The sequence below is a fragment of the Leptonychotes weddellii genome, chromosome X (genome assembly GCF_054177405.1).
Source record: "Leptonychotes weddellii isolate Sample4059 chromosome X, ASM5417740v2, whole genome shotgun sequence".
Lineage (NCBI taxonomy): Eukaryota > Metazoa > Chordata > Mammalia > Carnivora > Phocidae > Leptonychotes > Leptonychotes weddellii.
Window position 1 is genome coordinate 100,458,508 of NC_138385.1, and position 24,354 is coordinate 100,482,861.

A 24,354-nucleotide genomic window follows, 5' to 3' on the forward strand; every position below is an offset into this window, starting at 1 on the left:
TCTAATAATATTTTCTTCTCTCTCGCTTACTTTATTGTAAGAATGCAGAGTATAATACATACAACATACAAAAGATGTGTTAATCGACGCTTTATGTTATCAGTGAGGCTTCTGGTCCCCAGTAGGCTCTTAGTAGTTAAGTTTGGGGGAGTCAAAAGTTATACACGGTTTTTCCACTGGGTGGGGGTCAGCGCCCCTAATCCCCACATTGTTCAAGGGTCCACTGTGTACTATATTCTCAAGCCTCACTAATAGATAGTTCTTGGTGCGATTGTATGTGCACTTCTATAAAATCATTTTATTTTATTTTATTTTTTTTAAGATTTTATTTATTTATTTGAGAGAGAGTGAGAGAGAGAAAGAGCACAAGAGTGGGGAGCAGGAGAGGGAGAAGCAGACTCCCTGCCGAGCAGGGAGCCCGATGCGGGACTCGATCCCGGGACTCCAGGATCATGACCTGAGCCGAAGGCAGTCGCTTAACCAACTGAGCCACCCAGGCGCCCTAAAATCATTTTAAATAAGCAAAACTGTTCACTAAATCCAGGCGTAAGAAAGTCGGCCTCCTGCTTATGAGAAGGCTAAAGTTCCATCAAGTTTGAAGACGCAGCCCCTCTCTTCCCGTCTCTATTGGCAGTCCTCTTGGTCAGTTCCTGAGCCTTTCTCTCTTTCCGGGACCGGAACGTCGTGAAAGGGCAGGGGCTTGGACCAGGACCTGGGAAACTTGGGCGGGGATCCCAGCACTGCCACTTTTTAACTATGATCCTTTGGGTTTATCCGTGAGCTATTTTCTGCATAGAGTATTGGGCTCATAGGGGCGCCTGGGTGGCATAGTCCATTAAGCGTCTGACTTGGCTCATGTCATGATCTAGGGTCCTGGGATCGAGCCCGCATGGAAGCTCTGCTCAGCGGGGAGTCTGCTTCTCCCTCTGCCCCTCCCCCCGCTCCTGCATTCCCTTCCTCTCTCTCTCTCTCTCTCTCTCAGATAAATAAAATCTTTTTTTAAAAAAAAAGAAAAAAAGAAAATTGGGCTCATAATAGCTGCCTCTATCAGTAGTTGTAGTAGTACTGCTAATGACTCCTAAGAACAGGCCTTTAGCATCATAGATACTCCATAATGTCTGTTGGATTTAAGTTCTCATAGTTTAGTATGTCGGTCCGGTCCCGCCTTGTATGTCTGTTCCGGGGCTGGTCTCTGCCTGTCTCTACTCTTCAACCCCTTACTTAGTAAACATTCTTCTCTAGGACGTGACTTCATGATCCTCTGCCTCCTATTGCGTCTGCCTTGGGCTTTGGCACCATCTCTCTTGTTCTATTCAAGGGGGGGAAAGCCCAGAACAAACTTTCAATCCTGCAAGCCTTCCTAAAGTGAGACTTGAATGAGATTTTTCTGCATCTTTAAATCACTTAAGGTAGATATGTTCATCGACAGGCTGAATCAAACTGCAAAAAGGTTTTCGATTCAGAAATATAAAAAACAACAACAACACAACAACACCCGAAGGGGAGAGACCCTCAAGCTTTACACTGTAGGAGATGCATATGCTTTGGAATCCAGGGTCTGGCTCTGCGCTAATTGCTTAGCAGGAATTATGGATGGCACTGGGGCTGCTCCTTTAACACTTGTGAGTCCAATTTTGCTCATATGCTCCTAGCAGGCAGAACCCCCGGCCGCCTTGTTTTCACCATTATGGCCCCAGCACATAGCAAACTGCCTGACATGAATGAATGAGTGAACAAACTATAAAACAGGTTGATTATTCCTACCTAATCTGGTTGTTATAGGGACAAAATCAAATAGTATAATAAAACTATTAGTCCGGTTCCTGTCCCAAGGTGATCGTGCAACAAATGCTAATTCCCTTCTCTCCCACTTACGAAATTGACACACATAGTATAACATACTATATTCTCAAGCCACACTAATATATAGGTCTTCTGTATGATTGTATGAGCATCTTTTTTTTTTTTTAAAGATTTATTTATTTATTTGAGAGAGCGAGAATGAGAGAGAGTACATGAGAGGGGGGAGGGTTAGAGGGAGAAGCAGGCTCCTCGCCGAGCAGGGAGCCCGATGCGGGACTCGATCCAGGGGCTCCAGGATCATGACCTGAGCCGAAGGCAGTCGCTTAACCAACTGAGCCACCCAGGCGCCCTGTATGAGCATCTTTACAAAATTACACTAAGTAAGCAAAACTCATCGAAGCATAAGAAAGTTGCTTATGAGAAATCTGAAATTAAAATCACTTGTAGTGGCAAATTATCAAGAGGATGGTAAAAAGAAACTTCCCTCTGAACAGTACTCATTTTTCAGAGCTCCTAGGAGGGTGTCCGACTCCTCTGTCCTTCAAGGATCCATCAGACTTAGCCAGAATATAAAGCCAAGAGCTCCAGTTGTCAACGATGGAAAGATGTCACTTGATTTTAAGAATTCAAGCACGTCTGATGAGTGGGTTTTGAAGTGTGTTCTGGTAGGGTGTTAATTGGTGTTAAAACAGCAGCAAAGTTCCAGAGCCAAATGCATTTGGGAAATCCTGAGCAGACCAAAGCAAACCACGTTTTGTTGCTGTGAGACCTCACTGGGTTTTACCACGGTGATTTTCCCACTCGCGCAAGAGAAACCCATGTAAGTGCCGTTGTCAGGGGTCGGGCACGGGGGCCGATATTAGGCAGGAAGGGTAGAGCATCTTCCCCTGGCACTGACTGACAGAAAGCCTGTGAGCCGTGTGGCTCCAGACACGTCCACCTTCTGGAAAACTGGCCCCATGTGGCCCTAGCAAACTGTCATGGAGATTCGGAGCATCGAAGTCAAAATAGAAACAGGAAGTAATGTGCAGGCCACCCCCTTAAGCATCAAGATAGGACACAATGTCCTTATTTGCCACAATATGATAAGAGCTTAACACACACTCACAAGCACGTGCACACATGGGCATATATGTACACACACACAACTATGAAAGCACAGAATTGCGAAAGTGGCAAGACTGATGGCCCTGGTGGATTTTGGCAACTCATCTGAAAGGCCAGAAGATGGGCAACAAGGATTTGGGGAATACAAACATGGCCTAAAATGTTGAATTTGGCAGATCTCCCCTTGCCTGTCACTCCAATTACGAATTTGAAATTGTAGCCAAAGATAAATATCTTTCCTTCCATCAAAAAACTGTGTAGGTGTTAAAACCTGCAATAATCTGCACGGATTCTTGCTGTCAGTCTTTGCCTCCCAGGCTTAGGGACTTTCAGCCTTTCCGTTCCCACTCCACAAAGTTCCCACCAGCAAGATGGCAGGCTTTTTTTTTTTTCTTTTTTTTTAAACACTGTCACTTGCCCGAAGCACGTTTCAGTTAACTGTGGACCACAGAACCAGGAGAAACGTGGGAGTGAAATCTATTTTGGGTGAGCCTGAGCAGAAGCTTCTGCCCCTGGACCGGGAAAGTGCTAAAGTGAGATTATCTGTTCAGAGCGCTCAGGATCCTCTCAGCCCAAGATCGGTGCCACACAAGAACGACAGAGAAATGCAAAAGAAAGATGGTCGGTTCTTCAAAGCTCAGTGCAGTTTTCCCTGCTGGACGTCATGAAACATTCTAATTGGGGTTTCACTTTGAAATTTTTATTTGAGGAGTTCATGTTGCACTATAGCATTTCTTTTAACTTTTCTGCACTGACGCAAATTTTTCAGGCTCTTTAAGAGCTTCGTATATATTTGTTGAGTAATCCTGAGATCGCTCTGAGTTTTGAGGAGTTTTTGTGATCATGGGTCATAAGGAAAGCATTTTTTAAGTACAGTTTGACTATCTGTGAAAACTGCCTAGCAACCATCCCTGTATCTGCCAGTCTAAATTAGCAGGTCTTCATCACAATGATTAGCCCATTCCCCTTGGGTGCGCTCTTTAGCCAACAAAATCCCCAAACTCTGCTGGTCACTGTTTCTTGGTGAAAGAGCTAGGTGGTGAATTTAGATTCTCCACCCTCATTCAAACCCTTGAAACTTTTCTTTCCAGAGTTTATGCCTCTTCAAACTTTTCATCAATGGATCCCAGTATCATCCCAGTTATTACATTGTTAATTATCCCATCTACTTCCCTCCCTATACAGAGCTGAAAATGTTCCAGAAGTACAATTATAGAAACTTCATTTCTAAGGATTTTGAGCACCTCACAGGTGTAACTTATATTGAGGTAAAATTCAGAGAACATAAAATTAACCATTTTAATGTATGCAATCCAGTGGCATTTAGTACATTCACAATGTTGTGCAATTACTACCTCTATCGAGTTCCAAAATCTTTTTATTACCCCCCGATAAACTCCATACCCATTACGTAGTCATCGTCCATTGCCCCCCCACCCCACCCCCCCACCCCCAAGCCCCTGGCAACCACTAATCTGCTCTCTGTCTCTATGAATTCGCCTATTCTGGACATTTCATACAAATGGATCATACAATACGTGGCCTTTTGTGTCGGGTTTCTTTCACTTAGCGTAACACTCTCAAGGTTCATCCACATTGTTGTGTGTATTAGTACTTCACTCCTTTTTATGGATGAATAATATTGCATCGTATGGATAGACCCACAAGTGTAATTTTTATAGCCAAAATACGTATCTTTATAAAATACAAAGTTTTAAGAGCCGTTAAGAGACACAAGAGGAGATACATCTCCTTAGGTAACCAGGTTGAAATTTTTCTAGATTAAATGGAAGAATATAGACCTAGCTGCCAGCTAGCTTTGTGACTTTGTATAAATGAGCATCAATACTCTTAATTAGAAAATAGCTAGATTTGGGCGCCTGGGTGGCTCAGTTGGTTAAGCGACTGCCTTCGGCTCAGGTCATGATCCCGGAGTCCTGGGATCGAGTCCCACATCGGGCTCCCGGCTCAGCGGGGAGCCTGCTTCTCCCTCTGACCCTCTTCCCTCTCATGCTGTTTCTCTCAAATAAATAAATAAATAAATAAATAAAATCTTTAAAAAAGAAAATAGCTAGATTTAGAGCTGAACCATTTCAGAGTGTTGCTTTGCTGACAAATTTCCAGCACCCTACACATAGTCGGTCCTTGGTGGTGTTTACCAAACTTTGTGAAATACCCAGATCAACAAGATTACGGGTCTAGCATAGTCTGATATGCTCAGACATGGTTTATGTCATGCCACAATCGTATCGTTTTTAAGAGGATCGCTTGCATTTTTTAATTAGTCAAAAACATTCTGCTCTTAGGAACTGAAGTTTGCAAATCAACTTGAGAGCTTAACACACACATAGCAGGAGATGGTCTCATAGCAGGAGAGTCCTATTTACCAATACGTTGCTTTATAGTTTATAAATGAGAACTCTTCACTTGCAACTGTAAATGAAGAGGGAAAATGGTGCATCCACTGGAGGGATTTGTGAGAAAGCTCATGAATATTTTCCATGGCATCTGCTGGGAATATGGTGCAAAAGAAAAAAAAAAAAAAAGAATATAAGGAGAACGAAACGAGCCAGACAAAAACTCCTTTTTTAAATGTTTATTTTAGAAAGAGGCTAGTAATTGATTAAACTAATCCAATATCTGGAAACATTCTTTTTTAATCTTCACTTTGCCTTTTATGCAGTTTGAAATTTTGGAGACTCCTCTTTGAAGTGGAGCAGGGTCGAGTCTGAAAGGAACAAACAGTTTCCCAGACAGATGTGTGAAGAAATGCCTGGAGCTATGTGCTTCTCTCTGGGGTTAGATGTGAAGGGGCCAGGCTGTTAAATACACGGCAACATGAAATATGAATATTCTTTCACCTCCGTGGGGAATTTTTTTCCGATAGTAAAAAGGAAGGGGGGAGCAGCCATTCTACTGTTTCCCCAAATCCTTTGCCTCGTCTTTAAGCTTGCGTTCATTTGCATTGTGTTGCTGTCTTGTGCCATTCCCAGGTTCTTTTTGAGGCTCCCGTGGAAGAACAGCACTATTTTAAAATGATACTTCTTTTCCTTTTATTTCTTTTCGTTCCTAGGCGGCAACGGTGAAAGGCATCTTGACATTTCTAAAAAGTTGTTTTGTTTAAATTACAGAGTCTCCATGGCAACTGCATCATCCCAGGTCCTAATTCCTGAAATCAACCTCAATGACACATTTGACACCTTTGCCTTAGATTTTTCCCGAGAGAAGAAATTGCTAGAATGTCTGGATTACCTTACAGGTATGTCGCGTGTGTGCGCGCGCACGCGTGCGCTTTAATATTGTGTACATTCAGTGATACACATACTTTACCACCACGTCGATTCCCTAAAAACCAGAGGTGTGGGCTCTTGGTTTAGGAACGGAGTCTAGTATTCCCATAAATGATTTCTGGCACACTTTTTTCTTCCCACCCGAAACGACCAAACTGGGGACAGAGGAAAAGGAAGACTCTCGAGAATTAAAAACGTACTTCCGACCATTTTCCCTCCCTCTCAGAGTATGGGTGCCACAAATACCAGCTCTGCTGGCCACCAAAGAGATACGTAAAGTAGCGTGGCTATTTTCCACTTCATCTCGGCAAGGCATCTGACTCTCACAGTGTCCTGGCAGAGAAAAAATTGGCAGCTAACTCTTGATTGGGTGTCTACTTTGCTTCAGCTCCTTGTATCCGAGACCTTGTATAATCTTCACACCATCAGACTGAGGTCGCGTGTTATAATCCTCATTTTGCAGATGACGGAGGTCACCCATCTTGCTGGAGGTCGGGTAGCTAGCGAGTGGCCGAATTAGGATTTGGCTTGGGTCCGTACGGACTCCAAAGACCTCTTGCTCTTTCTGGTAAAAGACGTCATTTCATCTTGGCAAAAGGTCACCATGGCAAATGTCCCAAAAATCACATGTGAATTCCTGGTGCCATGTTTCTGATAGGCTTTTGCCTTTTTTTTTTTTTTTTTTTGGTCAAGCTTACAAAACAAAAGGAACCGCAATAAAAGAAAACCTCGGGCTACTCCTATTCCTAACCATTCAAAATTTTCTTTGCTGTCAACCTCGAGAATGAGAATTGAAATCATTCGCTGGTAGAATGTGGACTGTTGGGATGACCTTTATGTGTGTTAGCCAAAGCCACCAGTGCCTGTGACTTTAGGAAGGTGCCAGAAGTGCACCGAACCGAGGGCGTGCAGCCTTCGAGAGACCACCTCCCTAACTTAGCGTGGCATCAGCTTCCCCACTCCAGTTCCGTGTGCGCATGGTTGGGAAAGATGGAGCAGGAGAAAGGGAACATTGTGAGATGTTTGTTTTTATAGTCTGTGGATCAGAAGCGAGGAGTTTTATATCCAAGGGGCATGATACCCAGATAGGTTTTTTCTTTGCAAGAAGCCGAGGTGCTGTTTTTAGCCTTTCTGCATTTGCAAGGGAAGCAGTCATCCCACAAACTTCTTATCTTACGTCATTCTTTCAAGCCATACCACTCCTATTAAGGAAGAAAGAAGTTGACTCCAAAATGCACTTGCAGTAAGGAACCAAACTTGGTTTCAAATATTTGTTACTTTACTGCCCTCCTTTTTTAAGCTTTTAACTCCGGCGTCTGTCTAAACTAACGCTACCCCCTAGAACCTTCCACAGTGATAAAAACATTCTGTATCTACACTGTCCATTATGGTAGCTGCTGACCACATGGGGCTATCAAAAACTTGAAGTGTACATAGTGAGTCTTTACTTTTATTTGACTTTAATTAAACTTAATTGAAATATAAAAAGCCTGTGGCTACTGTATTAGTGCAGGTCTAGACTTTCTCTGGCTGAGCTGTTTTTCATGATGGCATCCTATGAAAAAAATCTCTCTCTCTTTTTTTTCTCTCTTACATCATTTGGGATTGAGTATGATTGCAACAACAGAAAATCCAGTTAGCAGTGACTAAACCCAGCAAGGGGTGTTTGTATCACACAAACCCGAGCACGGAGGTATGAGCTCCAGGCCTGGGCAGCAGCTCAGTGAGGACCTCAGACGCCAGGCTGTTGCTCTTTTTCTACTCTGCCACCTTTGCTGTGTTGCCTTTTTGCCACATGATCACAGCGCAGCTGCCCTGCCTCCATGCCATCGTGCTCAAGTTCCAGGTACAAAGAGAGGGACGCAGGGGAAACGGGGACAAAAATCTGTCTTTATTAGGAAAACAAAAAGCTTGCTCAGAAGACCCATCTGGCAAATTCCCACTTGTGTCTCGTGGGCCAGATCCACGTCACAAGGTCATGCCCAAGGACAAAGAGGACTGAAAGACTGTTGGGCCAGGCACATGACCTTTCTGCACGAAATCAGTGTCTTGTTGACCTGAGTGTGTCCTCCCCATTTCCCAAGAATCGTCTAATGGTGTTCCGGTGGGCATACATTCATGGGCTATGTCTGCATGCGAAGGCCAAGGCAGCGATTAGAGGGGAAAGTGTGAAAGTAGTTCGCACTGACTAGGACCGTGTACGCCATATATCATCCCGATGGCTGTTTATGCCAAGCTTGAGACCACATGGGGTACCTGCCATTCTGCCTTCTGAACGTCAAACCTCAAATACAAATCTGGCCCATTTCTAGACATAACATCGATCCTGGCCATAACATATGATGCTTGGCTGATATTGCCAAGTCCAAATAGTTTATCAGACATTTGTAAGCAGGAAATGAAGTGTTTGTGGAGTATTAGCCCACCATTTCTCATGTCCTGTTTATGACAGAGGCAAGAAAATAACAGTTCTGCTACCAATCCCACGAATATTGAAATTGGCAGCGTGCTGCTATTCTCGTTTACGGTAAATTGGGTATTGACTTTTCACGACAAACCCATTGGGCTTATAATCAAAACAGGGTTAGCCTGCGTGGCTGTGAAAACAAGATTTTTTTTTTTTCTCCCCGTGACAAGCCTCTAAGTGGTATGTCAAGTTAATAACCCAGAGAGGTGACATTTCCTCCCCAATCACAGCTACTGCCATGTGTCTCACAGCTACTGGCTTATTTTGAGCGTAAGTTTGCTTTCTATTTAATCCCGTATTGCAATGCAGAAAGGACGAAATCTTTCTACAGTGGTTGATGGAAAAGTAATTCGGTGGACTGCTTAGGTTATGGGAAAATAAGCGTTTCTCCACCGCTCCCTCCCGGGTGATGGCACACCAACAGGGACCACACAGACAATCATAAGGACATTTTATGGTGCAGCTGGGCCTCCCCCGCGGAATGCTTCTCTGGCTTCGTGTCGCTGATTCATGCACATCCAAGTCACAGCACATGACACTAAATCTTGCATGTGGATACTTCAGGAGACAGATGTATAAATACATAGTCCAAAAAGAACGCTCTAGGGGCTCTATAGAGCCCTTCTGTCCTAATACATGACTTAATGCGGTGCCTGCCCACGTGTATAGGTGGAATTCACTAAGCAAGAGACAAAGCTGGTCTAATTGACTTTATACAACAAACATAAAAGTTACGTGCTGTGTATGGTATTTGTCCTGGACATCTCTTCAGCGGACAAAATGAAGAAGCCTAAAACAATTCGAGTTTTCCGTTTACCATTTTTAAGAACTCATCTCCTTCTTTGGGTTTGTTTCGGACTCCTCGGTCCTAATCAAAGTTAAGAGCAGGAAAGAACTCTCCAATAGCGTGAACAGAGGTTGCTACAAGTCTATAGAATGCAGATATGTTTCTCCTTTTGAAGTTAGGTTCTCGTATACAGAAGAGTGGCAATAAAGGCCCGGATCGATTCTCTAAACCAGGGGTTGGCAAACTTTGACTATAAAGGGCCAGATGGTAAATACTTTAGGCTTTGCAGGACATATGGTCCCAACTAACTCAACTCTGCTAGTGCACAAAAGCAGCCACAGACAGTACATAAATGAATGAGCCTGGCTGTGTTCCAATAAAACTTTATTTACAAAAACAGGCAGTGGGCCAGATTTGGCCCATAGCCATAGTTTGCCAACCCCTGCTCTGAAATACTGTTGCCAGTGCAGAGCACTCACTGCCTAGTCTTTTTCTTGCTCACAAACTCTTCTCATAAAACCAGTTACGGAAATCAAGCCAGTAGATTTTGAGTCAACTTCAATCATTATTTTGGTAGGATTTAGACTTCTCTGCTCCAGACTGTGTTCAAGACATAAAACAGCAACCTTCTCCAGTGATAAAGTTAACCAAATGCCAAGGAACCAGAGAGAGAGACAGTGAGAGAGGGAACACAAGCAGGGGGAGTAGGAGAGGGAGAAGCAAGACTCCCCACTGAGCAGGGAGCCTGATGCGGGGCTTGATCCCAGAACCCCAGGATCATGGACTGAGCCACCCAGGTGCCCCAGGTGTTTGTTTTGTTTTTTTTTTTAATAAGTCATCAAAACATTTAATGAAAGAAAATTTTCAAACAATTATTTGACTGGTTTGTTATAGGATAACAAACATTGGTATTTTTCCAGTTGGGTCTATAAATATAAACATAAGTGACCTCACAACAAAGCTCCGAGGTTGGCAAACTTTGGCTCGTGGGCCAAATCTAGCCCTCACCGGTTTTGTGAATAAAGTTTTACTGGAAGCTGCCCATGTCCATATGAGTATGAATTGCCCATGGCTGCCTTCATAGTTCAGCAGTAGAGTTGAGTAGGTACAACAGAGACCATATGGCCCGCAGAGCCTATAATATTTACCACCTAGCCCTTTAGTGGAAAAGTCTGCCATCTCTCCCCAGTGTGGATGAAATCACAGAAGTTCATCTTGTTTGGTTTTTGTTTAATATTTTTTTTTCATGGATAAGAGTATTATTTGCTTAACCTCCTAAACGTACTTTCATGTGAAATAGAGAAAAGTCCCTACTGGCTGGCTAAGTCACGCTACCTGTTAACAATCACAGCGGCAACCAGCCAACCGAACGTTCATTCTTTGGATTGGGGTCACCACCTCTGGGATGGATAGTGGTCCTGATGGACCTGTGTAGAAAGGCCTGCTATGACTGTCACACATCTCCTCTGAACTGTGTCCCGGAGGTGCCTGCCTCTTCGCTGATGAGCATTCTTGATCCCCACAGCTCCCAACCCTCCCACGATTAGAGAGGAGCTCTGCACCGCTTCCTATGACACCATCACCGTTCATTGGACCTCTGATGATGAGTTCAGTGTGGTTTCCTATGAGCTCCAGTACACCATATTCACCGGACAAGCCAACGTTGTTAGTGAGTATTGCACCCCGTATCGATTTCTCTGTTTGGTGACTGTTTTCAGTTAGATCGCATTTCTAAATTGAAGCGTCAAGAGAAGACGAGGAAGGAAGGAATACACAGTATGTATTGGCTGCATTTCCTAACCAAGAAGATGATAGCATTCACTTGTACTATACTAGCAAAAATAGCGGGCCAAAGAGTGGTGAACATTAGTGATCTCTAGCAGACCACACGGATGAGTCTTACAAACATAGGGTTAAGGGAAAGAAGCAGGAAACAAAAGAATACATGCAGTATGAATCTGTTTATACAGTCATCATTTAAAGATTAAAAAGAAAACTATTTTGTGGGGCACCTGGGTGGCTCAGTCGGTTAAGTGTCCGACTCTTGATTTTGGCTCAGGTCGTGATCGAGCCCTGCATCGAGCTCCACACTCAGCGGAGCGTCTGCTTGAGATTCTTTCTTCTTCTGCCCCTCCCCCACACTCGCACATGCACATGTGCACTCTCTCTCTCTCTCAAAGAAATAAATCTTAAAAAAAGAAACTGTTTTGTTTAGAGATGCATACATAGGTGTAAAAACTACAAATAAAAGCGAAGATGATGGTTACTTCCGGGATGGGAAGGGAGTGGCACCATTGGGAAGCAACACATGGGGGGCTCATGGGGTTAACTACTTTCTGGGTGGGAGGTACATGGTTTAGTCATTATATCATACATTTAATATTAACTACTTTTCTGAGTGTTATTTCACAATGTAAAAAAAGAATTTAATAAAATGGATAGCCAAGCAATGCCAAATACCGCGTTCCATTTGGAGGAGAGCAGGCCCGTCATTTGAGATGTTAGTCACTGGCCCCCACCTGGGAAGAATTTCAGACCTGACTTGAAACACAGAGAGGTCCTTCTCTAACCGGGGCCCGAGCCCATGAGATATTTGGTATCAGAGACAATTTGATGATCTCAGCCCCAGTTGCTGGCCAGAGAGGTGATAACAAAGGAATCTCTCCTCCTTACCCCCACAGTTATTCAAATTGAGTTGAGTAAATGGGAAAGGACCAGAAGAAGTGGCTTTCCAGGGGAGCAAGTTTGAAACTTCTTTAGCAAATTAAAATAGAACACGTCAAAGTAGAATAGAATAGCATAGCAGTCACTTTTCAACAAAGAAATGTTTTGAATAAACGCATATCGACTGAATGTGCTTTTATTATATACACCTCTTCTCCGTTAACCACACTGTTCTTTCCTAGCACAAGTAATTCTGAGGTGCGTGATGCTTAAAAAAGATATTAGATATAGGATTAATTAAAAGAGTGATATGTGAAGACCCCCGCCCCCGAGTAACTGAAGTAGCGCTGGCTCATACCAACAACTGGACCCCCCCAGCTTCCTTAGATCCTCGTTTCCGAGGCTTCCCTCCTCGACCCTCTGACCTTCCACTCTCTAATTGGCCTGCCTTGGAAGCTGTTATTAAAATCTTCCCATTTTCCAGGAATGTATAAGGGGGAAAAAAATCACGAAATGGCCAGCTGCCGGAGTAAGAGGGCAGACGTGGTGGGTGTAACAAGAATGTCTTGGGGGGAAATGATGGTTTAACTAAGTTTTGAAAGAGAGTGGGTATATATCAGCAAGTTAAGGGGATTCCAGGCAGCCACATCATCGGGGGCAAACCTGTGGAGACAGAGAATGGCAAGGCATTTTCTGAGACATCGTCTACTCAAGCCTGGCTGGAGAACTGAGTGGGGAAGGGGAGACGGTGGGAAACGAAGACAGAGAAATAGAACCAGGACTCAAACCCATATAGGTCTGGTTCCAGAAAGCACGTGTTCTTAATCATCAGTCTCTTAATCCTAACCCACAGTAAAGACCTAGACCACCGAGGGCCACTCGGGCTACACGGTGTGGGATTTTTCCCTATGGGCTTGGGTGTCAGTCACACAGAGCAGCAGTGCGATCAGATATACGGTTAGAAGCCCCCTCAGGCAGTGCCGCGGAGGATGGAGTGGAACAGGACAAAACTAAAAGCAGAGACATGAACTTGGAGGTTCGTAGTAATTCGAGAAGGCAGAGATGGCCGGGACCTACCAATGGCACTAGCACCAAAGAAGGCAAGAAGATAACCCCAGAAAGACTTCTCCTCCTCTGGCCCATATCCCGAGGAAACACCCTTACCATCTTCAGCTATTTGAAGTGCTTTTGGGGGCAAGTCTAAGCAGCACTGGTATATCAATGCTTTGGCATCATTTTGCTCTCCTTTCAGGACTTTGGATTCTTCTGGTATTGCTCCTCATCCCTAGCTCTAGGTGCCCCTCTACAAATCATGAAGAAATACTAACTTCCCTAAAAATCTTTCTTTTTAGTAAGTAATGCACGAACACTGTGTAATAATGTATAAAATGTCTACAGTGACACTTGGTTGTTTTTCAATATGGCAGCCACCGTGTTTCCACAGTTACCCACTGCACCAACTCCGTTTCACACGCATCTCTCCTGTGGTAGTCTGTTAATACCCAAGGGTGCACATACACTCACACACACCTAGGAATACATTTTTTAGGGACACAAAAGGGAGCAGGCCAAACACAGTTCTTTACCTTGCTTTTTTCACCCAGAACAATCTCTCTTTTGATTAACTCAGAAACAACTGGTCAGGGACCTTAAGTACATTTACCAACTCCCTTCACCTTTGCCATATGATGTACCACCAAGGAGTGATAACGATGATAGGACTTTTGTCCTTTGCCATACTCTGTTGGTTAGAAGCAGGTCACAGGTCTTGCCTACGCTCAAGGAGGGCGAATTACACAAAGTCATGAATAGTATGGAGTGAGAATCATAGGGGCTACCCCAGGGCGTGTCCACCATAGATGGTTATGTCTTTCCTGAAGTGTCTTGAGGCGAATTTTTGTGGGCATTTGGACAGTACGTAGAGCTTTGGCCTGGCCTGGCAGGCCCTGTATCAATTGGCTTTGGCTGATAGGCCAACAACCACAGAAGTTAAGGAGCATATAACAATAAACATGCATTGCCTGTGTGTCTGGAATCAGGCTGACCTTGGTGAGGCTCCGTCGCGGTCAGGCTGTGGACTGGGGAGGCCGGCGGCCGCACGGCTCCCCCCTGCGGTCCCACGCGGGCACGTTCTCCTGGAGAGTGCAGTGCGTGGCTCTAAGGACAGGCCCGCTTGCACACATGCTTTGCAAGCCCCTGTCTTTGTCACGTTAGCTGATGTGCCAGAGGCCAGAGCAAGTCCCACAGGTGAGCCCAGAGTCAGAGGGCCTGCGAGGTTCCATGGCAAAGGGTATGGAAACGCGAGGAGCGAGGACGTGGAGCCAGAAGGCGATACACTCTAGAACCCTGACTCGATCCCAGTGCTTCCCTCCATCCCCCGAATGAAAAGAAGAGATCTATTGCTTGAAACTTAGGGTTTCTCTGGGACTGACTTGGCTTCCATGCGGTTGGCATGAAAAATAATACCAAAACAAGACATCTAAGTGGAATAGATGCGAAAAGGCCATGCCTACAGACATCCACCAGCAGCGACACCACTGAATTCAGAGCTCTGTGCTCGGTGATTCCAGAGACGGTGTTTTGTTCCCTGAAAGCAGTTGCCACAAGAAAATAAAGGGGATCGACTTCATGAAGGTGACAGACCTTGCTTATTTGATGGACAGATGTCAGAAAGGCTATTCCTCCCAGGACCGATGGAAGTCAGGGAAACTGCAGGTGCCCATCCGACTGGGGTACTCTCATCAGCTTGTTAGTACTAGAGCTCTTTGTCTCTTGAACGTCCATTAAACCAGTAGAGTGAAGTCCTGAGGCCTACAGGATCAAATCGTAACAACGAAAGAATAAATGTAGATAAAAAAGCAATAGTTCTTCTTAACTATTATATGTATTTCTAATGGCCGAGAGAGACCTGGATTTGAATCCCAACTGTGGACCTCACTAGCTCCATAATTTGGGACAAATTATTTAACAACCTCTGAATCTGTTTCCTCATCTGTAAGAAGAGGTAATGTTTTAACTTCCCATGGTTGAGATAATAAAAGCATAGGTCTGAGCCCTGTGCTTGCCACAGTGTGAGCACAGAGGTATTCAAAGTTATGATTCCTACAAAAATACGGCTACACTCACCCGTCATTGCATTTTTTTAAAAGCTGATGTTCTGGGTCATAGGATAAAGATCAGTCGTGAAATTAGCCAGGATTACCTACATGATGGCATTTTACACGATCTTCATGTGCAAGGCCTTCCCTGAATGTTGTTTGTCCATCCTTCCTACCATTTGGAGGAATATCCTTTTTGGATGTTGTTACATTGAATGACAAGAGCTAAGAGTAAAACTGTACCGAAAATTAGAAGACCAAATGCCCCAAAACTGGCCATAGCTCCTCGCGCCACTAGGAATCTTGGACTGCCTGTAGGTCATGGTTCCTTCACTTGTCATAATAAATTCTAGTTAATTGCCCACAACTGACTTCAGTGAAGGAGAATTAGATAATATCTGTGAAGCTTTTAATCTTATAAAAAGGCTCTCCCTAATCAAATTCATATATTCAAATGCAAAATTAATGACACTATTAATTTTTTATTATGCATTTCTATTAACAGACTTAAGCCTACAGATGTTAACGAATTGCTTATTAATAAGTAGATATGTATTTAATTTTACAACGTTTCTCATGTTTTTTCCGAAACCACTTCCAGTGCACCATTTAAAATCCTAAATGGGGCCTTTTCCCAGCGGCCTATTTTTATTATTAGCAAAAGTCCAAAGATGCGTTTCTCCGGGTCTCCATGGCGAGGTAGTTATCTGTATTTAATTAATTTTAGTCGTTTTGAAAACATTCATGAGCGTTACTAAACAGATACTATTTTTACAGAGAAGAAGGAAAAGAATGTTCACTTCTGTCCGATCTGGTAGCAGAAACAAAGGATGTTTGAAGCCGCATGCCGCCTCTCTTTGAGGGGTGTCCGTGTTGCGTAATGTTTTATACATAATGTTTTACTGCAAGATGACAGTTGCTATACAAAGCTCTGAAATCCCAAATGTAATTAGGATCTTGTAATGAGCAGCATTATGTAGGGAGATGCTTCTGACCCACTGTGAACGAGAACAAGATATATAAAATTGAAAAACTCAATTAAGTTTCATTATGAACTAATTATCTCCCAAGTTCCATTGTTGTTTTACTACTCGAAGCTGAATTAGAGAAGGTGGATGTCGGAATACTCTCAAAGATGATTGAAAACGAGTTTGGAGAAAAGTGAAGTTTCAGTGCAAGATGGTTACATGGGTGTTTCATAAAGAGATGCATAAAACCTGGTCAACGGCCCCGACACAGTGGGGTATCGAGGCAGACAGGCCTGGCACTTGGCACCACACGCAAGACGTTATGTGGTGTTGGCCCAACACCAACACTAGCAGCTTAGTAATGGTGTGCTCAGAGGCACCCCCTTACTCCAGCCCCCAGAAGAAAATGGTCGATGCTGCTTTCTTGGCATTTTTAATCAACTTCTCAATTACTATCCTGACAATAATAATAACCGAAAGGTAAGCCGCCACAGAAATCGTGAGCGTTCGCGAGAGCAGATTGTCCCAGTGTAAAGCTGTCCAAATTTTACTACTCCATAAACATTTTTGTTCTTTTAATATTCGAGGGAAAAAAATTAGCGACCTCTTCAAAATAATCAGGATGCTCGGGGGTCCCTTTTCTGTTTGGAAAAGGGTTCTGAAACATTAAATCTTTTTTGTTGGGTTAAGGCTTTGGATTATAGGCCAAGTTGCCGTTCATAGCGATTTCAGACATCTGTTTGATGATGTCGCTGAAAGCATCCCCCCACCACATGAAGCCCAGCTTTTCGGTTGTACAGTGATGTAAAGTTTATTGAAACATTTTTGCATTTGCTTTCTTTGACCACAATAATCATTTTCCTGTAACATATGCAATTAAACAGGAACAGTGTAAATGCAGTGACATTGATAGGATTCTCATTCGATTCTACTGAATGTTGTCACTGTTTTTGTTCGTGCTTGACTGCTGTTGACAAAGGTCTAGGATTGCCTAGGATTATCCTAGGCAATAGAAAAGCTCATTGTTTTTGTTTTATTGCTGTTGTAAGATCACGATTAAATATCTAAAGTGAGTCGCAGGCTTCTTGGGGCCCAGAGCTCAGAGTTCAAAATGCCCCTTCTTTGGTCGGATCTAAATCTGTGATTTGGCCATGGCACTGTCCAGAAGCATTGAGCATATTACAGCTATATTCAAGGAAAAGGTGAGGTGAAAAAGTAGCAAAAGGGAAATGTAGTAAGGAGAGTCCCATGTTACTGAACCACTGGTGGGTGTTTTCCCGGGGCTTACACGAGTGAGAATCAGTGGGAGAACAGAGGGCTAAGAGTTGGGGGAAAATTGGGGGTGGGGTGGGAGTGCGGGTGAATGGTGCCTCAGTTGAGCGCACACACACGTTCAACCGCTTCCGTGAGCCTCCCATCATTCCCTTGCTTTATGCTGGTTTTATCAAATCTGGCGGTGCTGCTGGTGAAATGTTTGCAGGTGGAGATGAAAAGAGGTGATAGAGAACTCACGGGGTCAGATCTGACCTTGTGAGTTTATTATACGTGTGTGAGTTTATATATGTATATGACTCAGTGGAGGGTGTCTAAAAAGACTGTGCTTCCAAGGTACAGATCGTATGAGGTGAAGTTTCACCCTTGACAGAATACTTCTGAGGTTCTTCTCAACTGTGAGACTAGCATGAACAATGTCTAACTCAAAAGTTGGAGAAAGTATTTAGTAGGATTCAAAGACAGATGTCACGGGGCTGTGAATATCTTGGAATGCCATGCAAATATTTGTGGCTTGGTATGGATCTGCACATGTGACTTTCCTTCTATAGAAATGTTTTATTAGATTCTCAAAGAGGTGAGACCAAAGAAAGATTAAGGGACTGCTTCTTGGGATTACAGTAAGGTATAAGTTGCCTCAAGATCAAAAGAACTAACTCTTTGACTTGCAAATCCATTGAAAGGGAAAGGGTGGGGGGGGGTTGGAGCCCCTCAGGAAGTGGGGGGGCTCAGCCCTCTACCAAGAACTGGTGAAGGAAATTCACCAGAGTCAGGAAACTTCATGACAGCCAGTCACCAGGGGGCTGGGCAAAGGTTCTCTCAGAGTGGAGATTGATGGGTGGAGAGAGGAGAGCTGGGCCCAATACCAAAGAGATGTTTTCAGCATCAGCGAGCTGCAAAACAAAACGGGCTTCCTTTTCCCTGCATGTTCTTCCAAGCATCGTAAATCCTCAGCCTGCCCCCCAGCCCACATCCTGCAGAACGCAGCCCGAGCAGCGGCCCCGCTCTCCTCTGAAACCAGCCATGCGAGGGAATACAGCTGGTCCGAATCCCCGTTCATGCTTTTCTAAGAGCTACACTGGACCCTGGGCTGCCCGTGGGTGCCACTGCTCCGCGCTTCTCCTAGGGACGTGCCTCCTGAGTTGGTTAACTGCGGCCATGCTAATGCTGGAACGCCAACAACCCTGATGATCGCTTTCTTAGCTCCCCGCTCAGAAGTTGCGCCAGTCTCTGCTGGCCTCACTCCTGCAGGGGCGGGGCGGTAGAAGTGTTCCCTGTATCGCTCATCCTGCTGAGACGAGGAGACTTGTCTGGGGAATGTTCTCCCCTTGGCAATGGCAGAGGCCCAAGGTGTCGACGGAAATTCTCGAGGCCTTGGAATGCCTACTCTTGCAGCTTGCGCCCCGCCACTTCAGCCTCATCCCATCGGCCCGAGCAAGTCGCACGGCCAAATCCAAAGCCGTGTCACGAGGGAATACCTCCCATCTCTGCAAAGCCGCTTAGGCCTGGGTCTGGGGCAGGGTGCAGAATCAGAGGCACAAAAGCAATCTACTACATCTACATTCGTGGAGGCAACTTCTCTTACGTGATTCAGGTCTCTTCTCACCGGCTGTGAGGCTCAGAATTGATGAGATTCCAATCTAACGATCACAGTCATGAGCATGGGGTGGTGGGGGAGGCCGAGGGTGGAACCCGTGGTAACTCGCTGCTTCCTTCTCCTCGCCACGGCGCCTCACAACGCATCACGCACGGGCACCACGCGCAGCACGCCAGGCAGGACCGCCTTGGCTGCTCGTATGCTTACTGAACAGAGGCTGCGATGTAATCATTTTGATGGGTTTCTCCATGTGGAGCACACAGTAGGACTATCTGATAATAGATACGGGTCGATCACCTACCGCAGGCAGGAGCCTGCACCCCCGAGTTTATCAGTGGGCTCCCTCAGAGGTGCAGAGATGACAAAGCAGCGCGCCGTGTCTGCTTGGCTTTGCAGGTCTGTGTAACTCTGCCGACAGCTGGATGATCGTGCCCAACATCAAGCAGAACCACTACACGGTCCATGGTCTGCAGAGTGGCACCAAGTACATCTTCATCGTCAAGGCCATCAACCAGGCAGGCAGCCGCAGCAGCGAGCCTGGGAAGTTGAAGACAAACAGTAAGTGCCGTGAGCTCAGCAGAGCTGCCGCCTCCCTTCTGCTCTCCTTCCGGCCGCCTCTGTCCCCCTTTCTCCTCCTTCTCTGCCTCGGGCATCACCAGCAGCCCCGAGAAGCAAGTGAAGAGCCAGGGCGGCGGGGTGGAGTTGGCATCAGACACCTCTGGGGTCCACGACTCACTCGCCCCTTAAGGGCCGTGAGTCCATCGACTTCTCTGCACTTCAGACCGCTCGCTTTTCAAATAAATAATCCTGGAGGGGTTCTGGTGAGAATTAGGACAGAGATATATATATAGATATCTATATATATCTATATAGATATCTATATATATATATACATGAAGCCCGATAGGTCGTTGGGGCTCTGCAAATGGCAAATTGTTTTCCATAGCAGAAGAGCAAATTAATAACTCTTTCTTCGGGAACCCTTTGCTTTACTCCAGATATCTGTCTAGGTCTGTGGTTCTCAGTCAGAAGCGGTTCTGCCCTCCCTACTGCCACCACCCCCAGGGACACTGAGCAATGTCTGGAGACATTTTTGGTTGTTGTAAGTGGGGTGGATGCTACTGGTATCTGATGGTTAGAGGCCAGGGATGATGGGAAACATCCCACACTACACAGGACACAACAGAGAAAGATCTGGCCCATACGTGTGTCTTGTAACACTGTCGTCTCCCTCGCTGTCTCTGCCCACATATGTTTTCTTTTATCCTCTCTTTTTCTTTACTATTTTTGATCTAGAAATATGTTCTATAGCATGGAATTTCTTTGCATAGGACCTCCCAAGAGAAAGCACCATGTTAGGCAGTTGCCTCTGGTCAATGGGAACAGGTAACTGCTTTTCCAGAAGAACCCACACTTAACCCAAATCCTCGATTTCAGTGCTCACATAACTTTGACTCCAGACATATACATGTTTAAGACACATACGCTTAGACATTAAGCTAATTTCTCCTCTCAGTGTTTCTGCTGGTAAAGAAGGAAATCTTTTTAGAGATTAAGTAGGAAAAAAATAAGTAAATGTATACACTGAGGTTAATTCTGTAGAATATGTCTTTGAGACCTCGGATTTGTACTTCATCAGTTTTCCTGCAGATAACGCATTCATTTCGTGTAGCCAGATAATGTCATCTTCTATTTCTAGACATGCAGTTATTGAACAGTTATAAACGAGGAGCTGGCAAACTTTTCTGCTGTGTGCCGAAGAGTGACTTTTGGAGGCTACGCGTGTCAGATGGTCTTGGTCACCATCCACTCTTCTTCACCTCTGCCATTGCAGTGCAAAATCTGCCATAGATGACACATAAATGAATGGGCATGGCCATGTTTCAATAAAACTTTATTGACAAACACAGGCCCTGTGCTGGATTTGGCCTGCAGGCTGTAGTTTGCCAAACTCCTACATGCACAATATTAAATTGAATTGAATTCTTGAGTAAAGTAAATGATTAATTTGGTCCTTGAACTAATTTGTCCTCACTGAAGCAAAAGCCTTGAACTTGGACAGAGTAGGTGATGGTGCGTTTGAGAAACACATCTGAGACACAGGTGGAATGTGCTCGCTGAGGATGCAGGGGTTGGGGTTGGGTCTGACCTAAGCTGACATGATCGCACTCCACGCGTGTGTAGGTGAGGGTGTGAGTTGAGGCGAGATGGGGTACCTCACACCTCATTAGAGGCCAGTCTTTCTGACGGCTCTACCATTCTGATGCTCCTCACTGGAAGAAAGACAAGCAGTGCACGGCCCTCCTCTTCAGTGATGGCTGCATTTACGAACACCCGCCCCGTCTGCCCATTCATGTCCCACCTGTTTTCACACGCATTCTCTCTTCCACCTTTAAAAATTGAAATATTGTAAGCAAAACTTACCTTCATACTCTTCTTGCCTTAGTTCATACTTTATCCCTAATAGTTGCTGGCGTGATCATTCCTGAGGACATTTGTGTTTCACAATACAAGCTGAAATTTAAACTCTGCACATAATCCAGTAGCACTTAGAGCCCCTGAGAATGTCCGTGCCCTGATCCACACTTGAAGCTTTGTCTCAGCTCCCCCTTTAAGCTCTCCTGTGATGTGGACAGAAATCTGAAACGGGTCAGCAGACGATCCAGCCCACCAGCCAAATCTGGCTGCCGCTTTTTATAAATAAAGTTTTGTTGGCACACAGCCACACCCATCCATTTCCCTCTCGTCTCGGGCCGCTTCCACGCTGCCACAGCAGAGCTGAAAATATCTATCTGGCCTCTTCGGAGAAAGGTGTGCCGGCCCGTGTCATGTTCGTGTCCCGGTGGTGGCTAGAAACCCTCCGGTCCACCCGGACGTGACCTCACACTCATTGCCGCGTGCTCTCCGTGCCGCTGTCTCAGCCAGCGGCGTGCATTGCCCCGGCCAGTGTACCGAGCTCTGTCCACTGGCTGCCTGAGGGCGGACCTCCCAGCTGCGGCCGTGGCCGTGGCCGTGGCTGTGGCCGGGGGCTTGGGACATCATGGTATTTGCATGCTCTCGTAACTCACTTCCTGCCTCTTAACACCCATGTGGTGTCGAATGACAGGCAGTCCTCCAGACCAGCGCTACATTCTCAAGGAAGTAACAGCTATGACAAGATGTTCGGGGTGACTCTGCCAAGATTTTCTGACGGTTCGACCTTCAAAACGCAAATGTGAATAATGAAATAGAGAGGGCCTTATTTTATATATATAAACTCAGGGGTAGAAATATATATATTTTCAAACTCAGGAGTAGAAAACCCAGGTGTTATGATCACATTTTTTCCCCCTGATCTTGTTGTGGGCTGAAAAATGCATGTTTTTGTAGTCATTCTGAGCTCATGAGAATCATTTTAATTTGCAACAGTTTCAGAATAATGTAAAGCCTTTAGGTCAAAATCTGCAGTCTTGATTTCTTCGGCTTCTGGTCTGAAGTCTACTGAGCACGAGCCACATTTTAAGCTGGATCGAATATGGGAATGGTTGAAAATGAAGTCTTCATTTTCTCCTTCCCTTGGGAATGCTGTTTAGCTAGTATGTACCAGAGCTGCATGTGTCCAGCTGGGACCCCCGAAAATAGCTTCTACCACATGTCGTGGCTGATCCCCGCCCATGCTACTGTTGAATCATTAGTCGCAGCAGCTCTGGATCCCTGTCTCAGAACTGACAGGCTGGGAGTTCACGAAGGCAGGGGCATGTTCGTATTCACTATTTTACTGTGCTTTTAAAATCTGATCCTGCAAATACATTATTGGTCATGTTGAAATAAATGGTCCTCTTCTTCTTCCTCTCTTTGTTTTGTAAACTTGTTCCCAGGCCAGCCATTTAAACTGGACCCCAAGTCTGCACATCGAAAGCTGAAGGTGTCCCACGATAACTTGACAGTAGAACGTGATGAGTCATCCTCCAAAAAGAGCCACACGCCCGAACGCTTCACCAGCCAAGGGAGCTATGGCGTAGCTGGAAATGTGTTCATTGATAGCGGTCGGCATTACTGGGAAGTGGTCATAAGTGGGAGCACATGGTAGGCAATGATATCTGTTGTCGTCCAGTCATAAAAAGGCACATCTCCTTCCGTACCTGGTCAGAGCATTAGTCCATTCCAGGGCCCGTCTTAAAGGAGACTATGCAGGAAAGCTTTTAGTCTGTTGTTGCCATGGTAATGCTGCATAACAAGCATCCCAAGACTTAGTGGCTTCAAACCATAATCATTTATGATTGCTCGCTCACCACCCCCATGTGTGGGTTCACTGTCAAGGCTAATCTCAGCCGGGCTTTGCTTTCAGCCGTAGGTTGCATCTAGGTCTGTTCTTTGTGTCTCTTCAGCCTCTTCGGACGTGAGGGCTCCCCGGGTCAGGTCTTTCTCGAGGAGCCCAAGAGCACGAGCCACAGCTAGGCAGGCACATTTCAAGCCTCTGCTTACCTCACTGTCTACTAACTTCTCATCGGCCAAAGCCAAAGCCAAAGCCGGTGGTCTAGGGAAGTATATCTCTCCCCCGGAGATGAGAGGAGGGAGTGAATGTTTGCAAAACAATCATCTAATCTTCCATTCAGCCAATAAGAAAAACAGCTTGTTTTAAGTCCATCCATTTTTTTTTTTCTTTTTTATTTACAGCAAGAATTGCAGCTGAGTTGATAGAGTCCTGGTCCCTAACAGAGCTAGGATGCTAACACTGCTCTTTCGTGCCTTAAAACACGAGTCAGCCGACGACAACCAGCAGGCCAGACCTGGCCCTGTGCCTCTTTTTGTAAATAAAGTGTTGTAGGAACACGGCCATGCCCATTCTTTTCCACATTGTCTGTCTATGGCTGGGCTTTGAGCCACACGGCAGAGCTGAGCAGTTAAAATAGAGCCCTATGGTCCACAAAGCCGAAAACAGTAACTCTCCAGCTCTTTACCAAAAACGTTTGCCGATTCCTACTCTAGAACATTACTCTTCATCATTTGAAGAGAACGAATTTCTGTTGCCTTGTATGTTTTGTGACTCCAGACTGGGCCGACGACTGGAAATAGTCAAGAGCTGAGGGGCTGAGGCAGGGATCATAGGCTGGGAATCCTTTCAAACGGTCTGTTAGCCCAGCGAGCTCTCTAAACCCAAGGGTGTCGGTCAGGCCCAGAACATTCCAACGCGGTGTCTGCGTTGGAATGAGCTAACCTTGCCTAGTTAGCCTCACAAAGCTGACCTTGTCCGTTCCACAGCCACGCACTGCACCCCTTCTCCGGCTGGCTGGCTCACAAACACCTGTTCGCTTTTGCTCT

The 24,354-nt window shown here is 45.2% G+C and overlaps 1 protein-coding gene across 6 annotated transcripts in view; it reads left to right on the forward strand.

The window, feature by feature from the left end:
• Positions 1-24,354, forward strand: part of MID1 (midline 1) — a 584,284-nt gene that overhangs the window by 552,096 nt on the left and 7,834 nt on the right. For all 6 annotated transcript variants that reach the window (XM_081809192.1, XM_081809187.1, XM_081809190.1 and 3 more), the window contains 4 exons: positions 6,042-6,169; positions 10,980-11,123; positions 19,450-19,611; positions 22,911-23,118. In XM_081809192.1, coding sequence (XP_081665318.1) covers positions 6,042-6,169; positions 10,980-11,123; positions 19,450-19,611; positions 22,911-23,118 — 642 coding nt within the window. The remainder of the gene's footprint in view (positions 1-6,041; positions 6,170-10,979; positions 11,124-19,449; positions 19,612-22,910; positions 23,119-24,354) is intronic.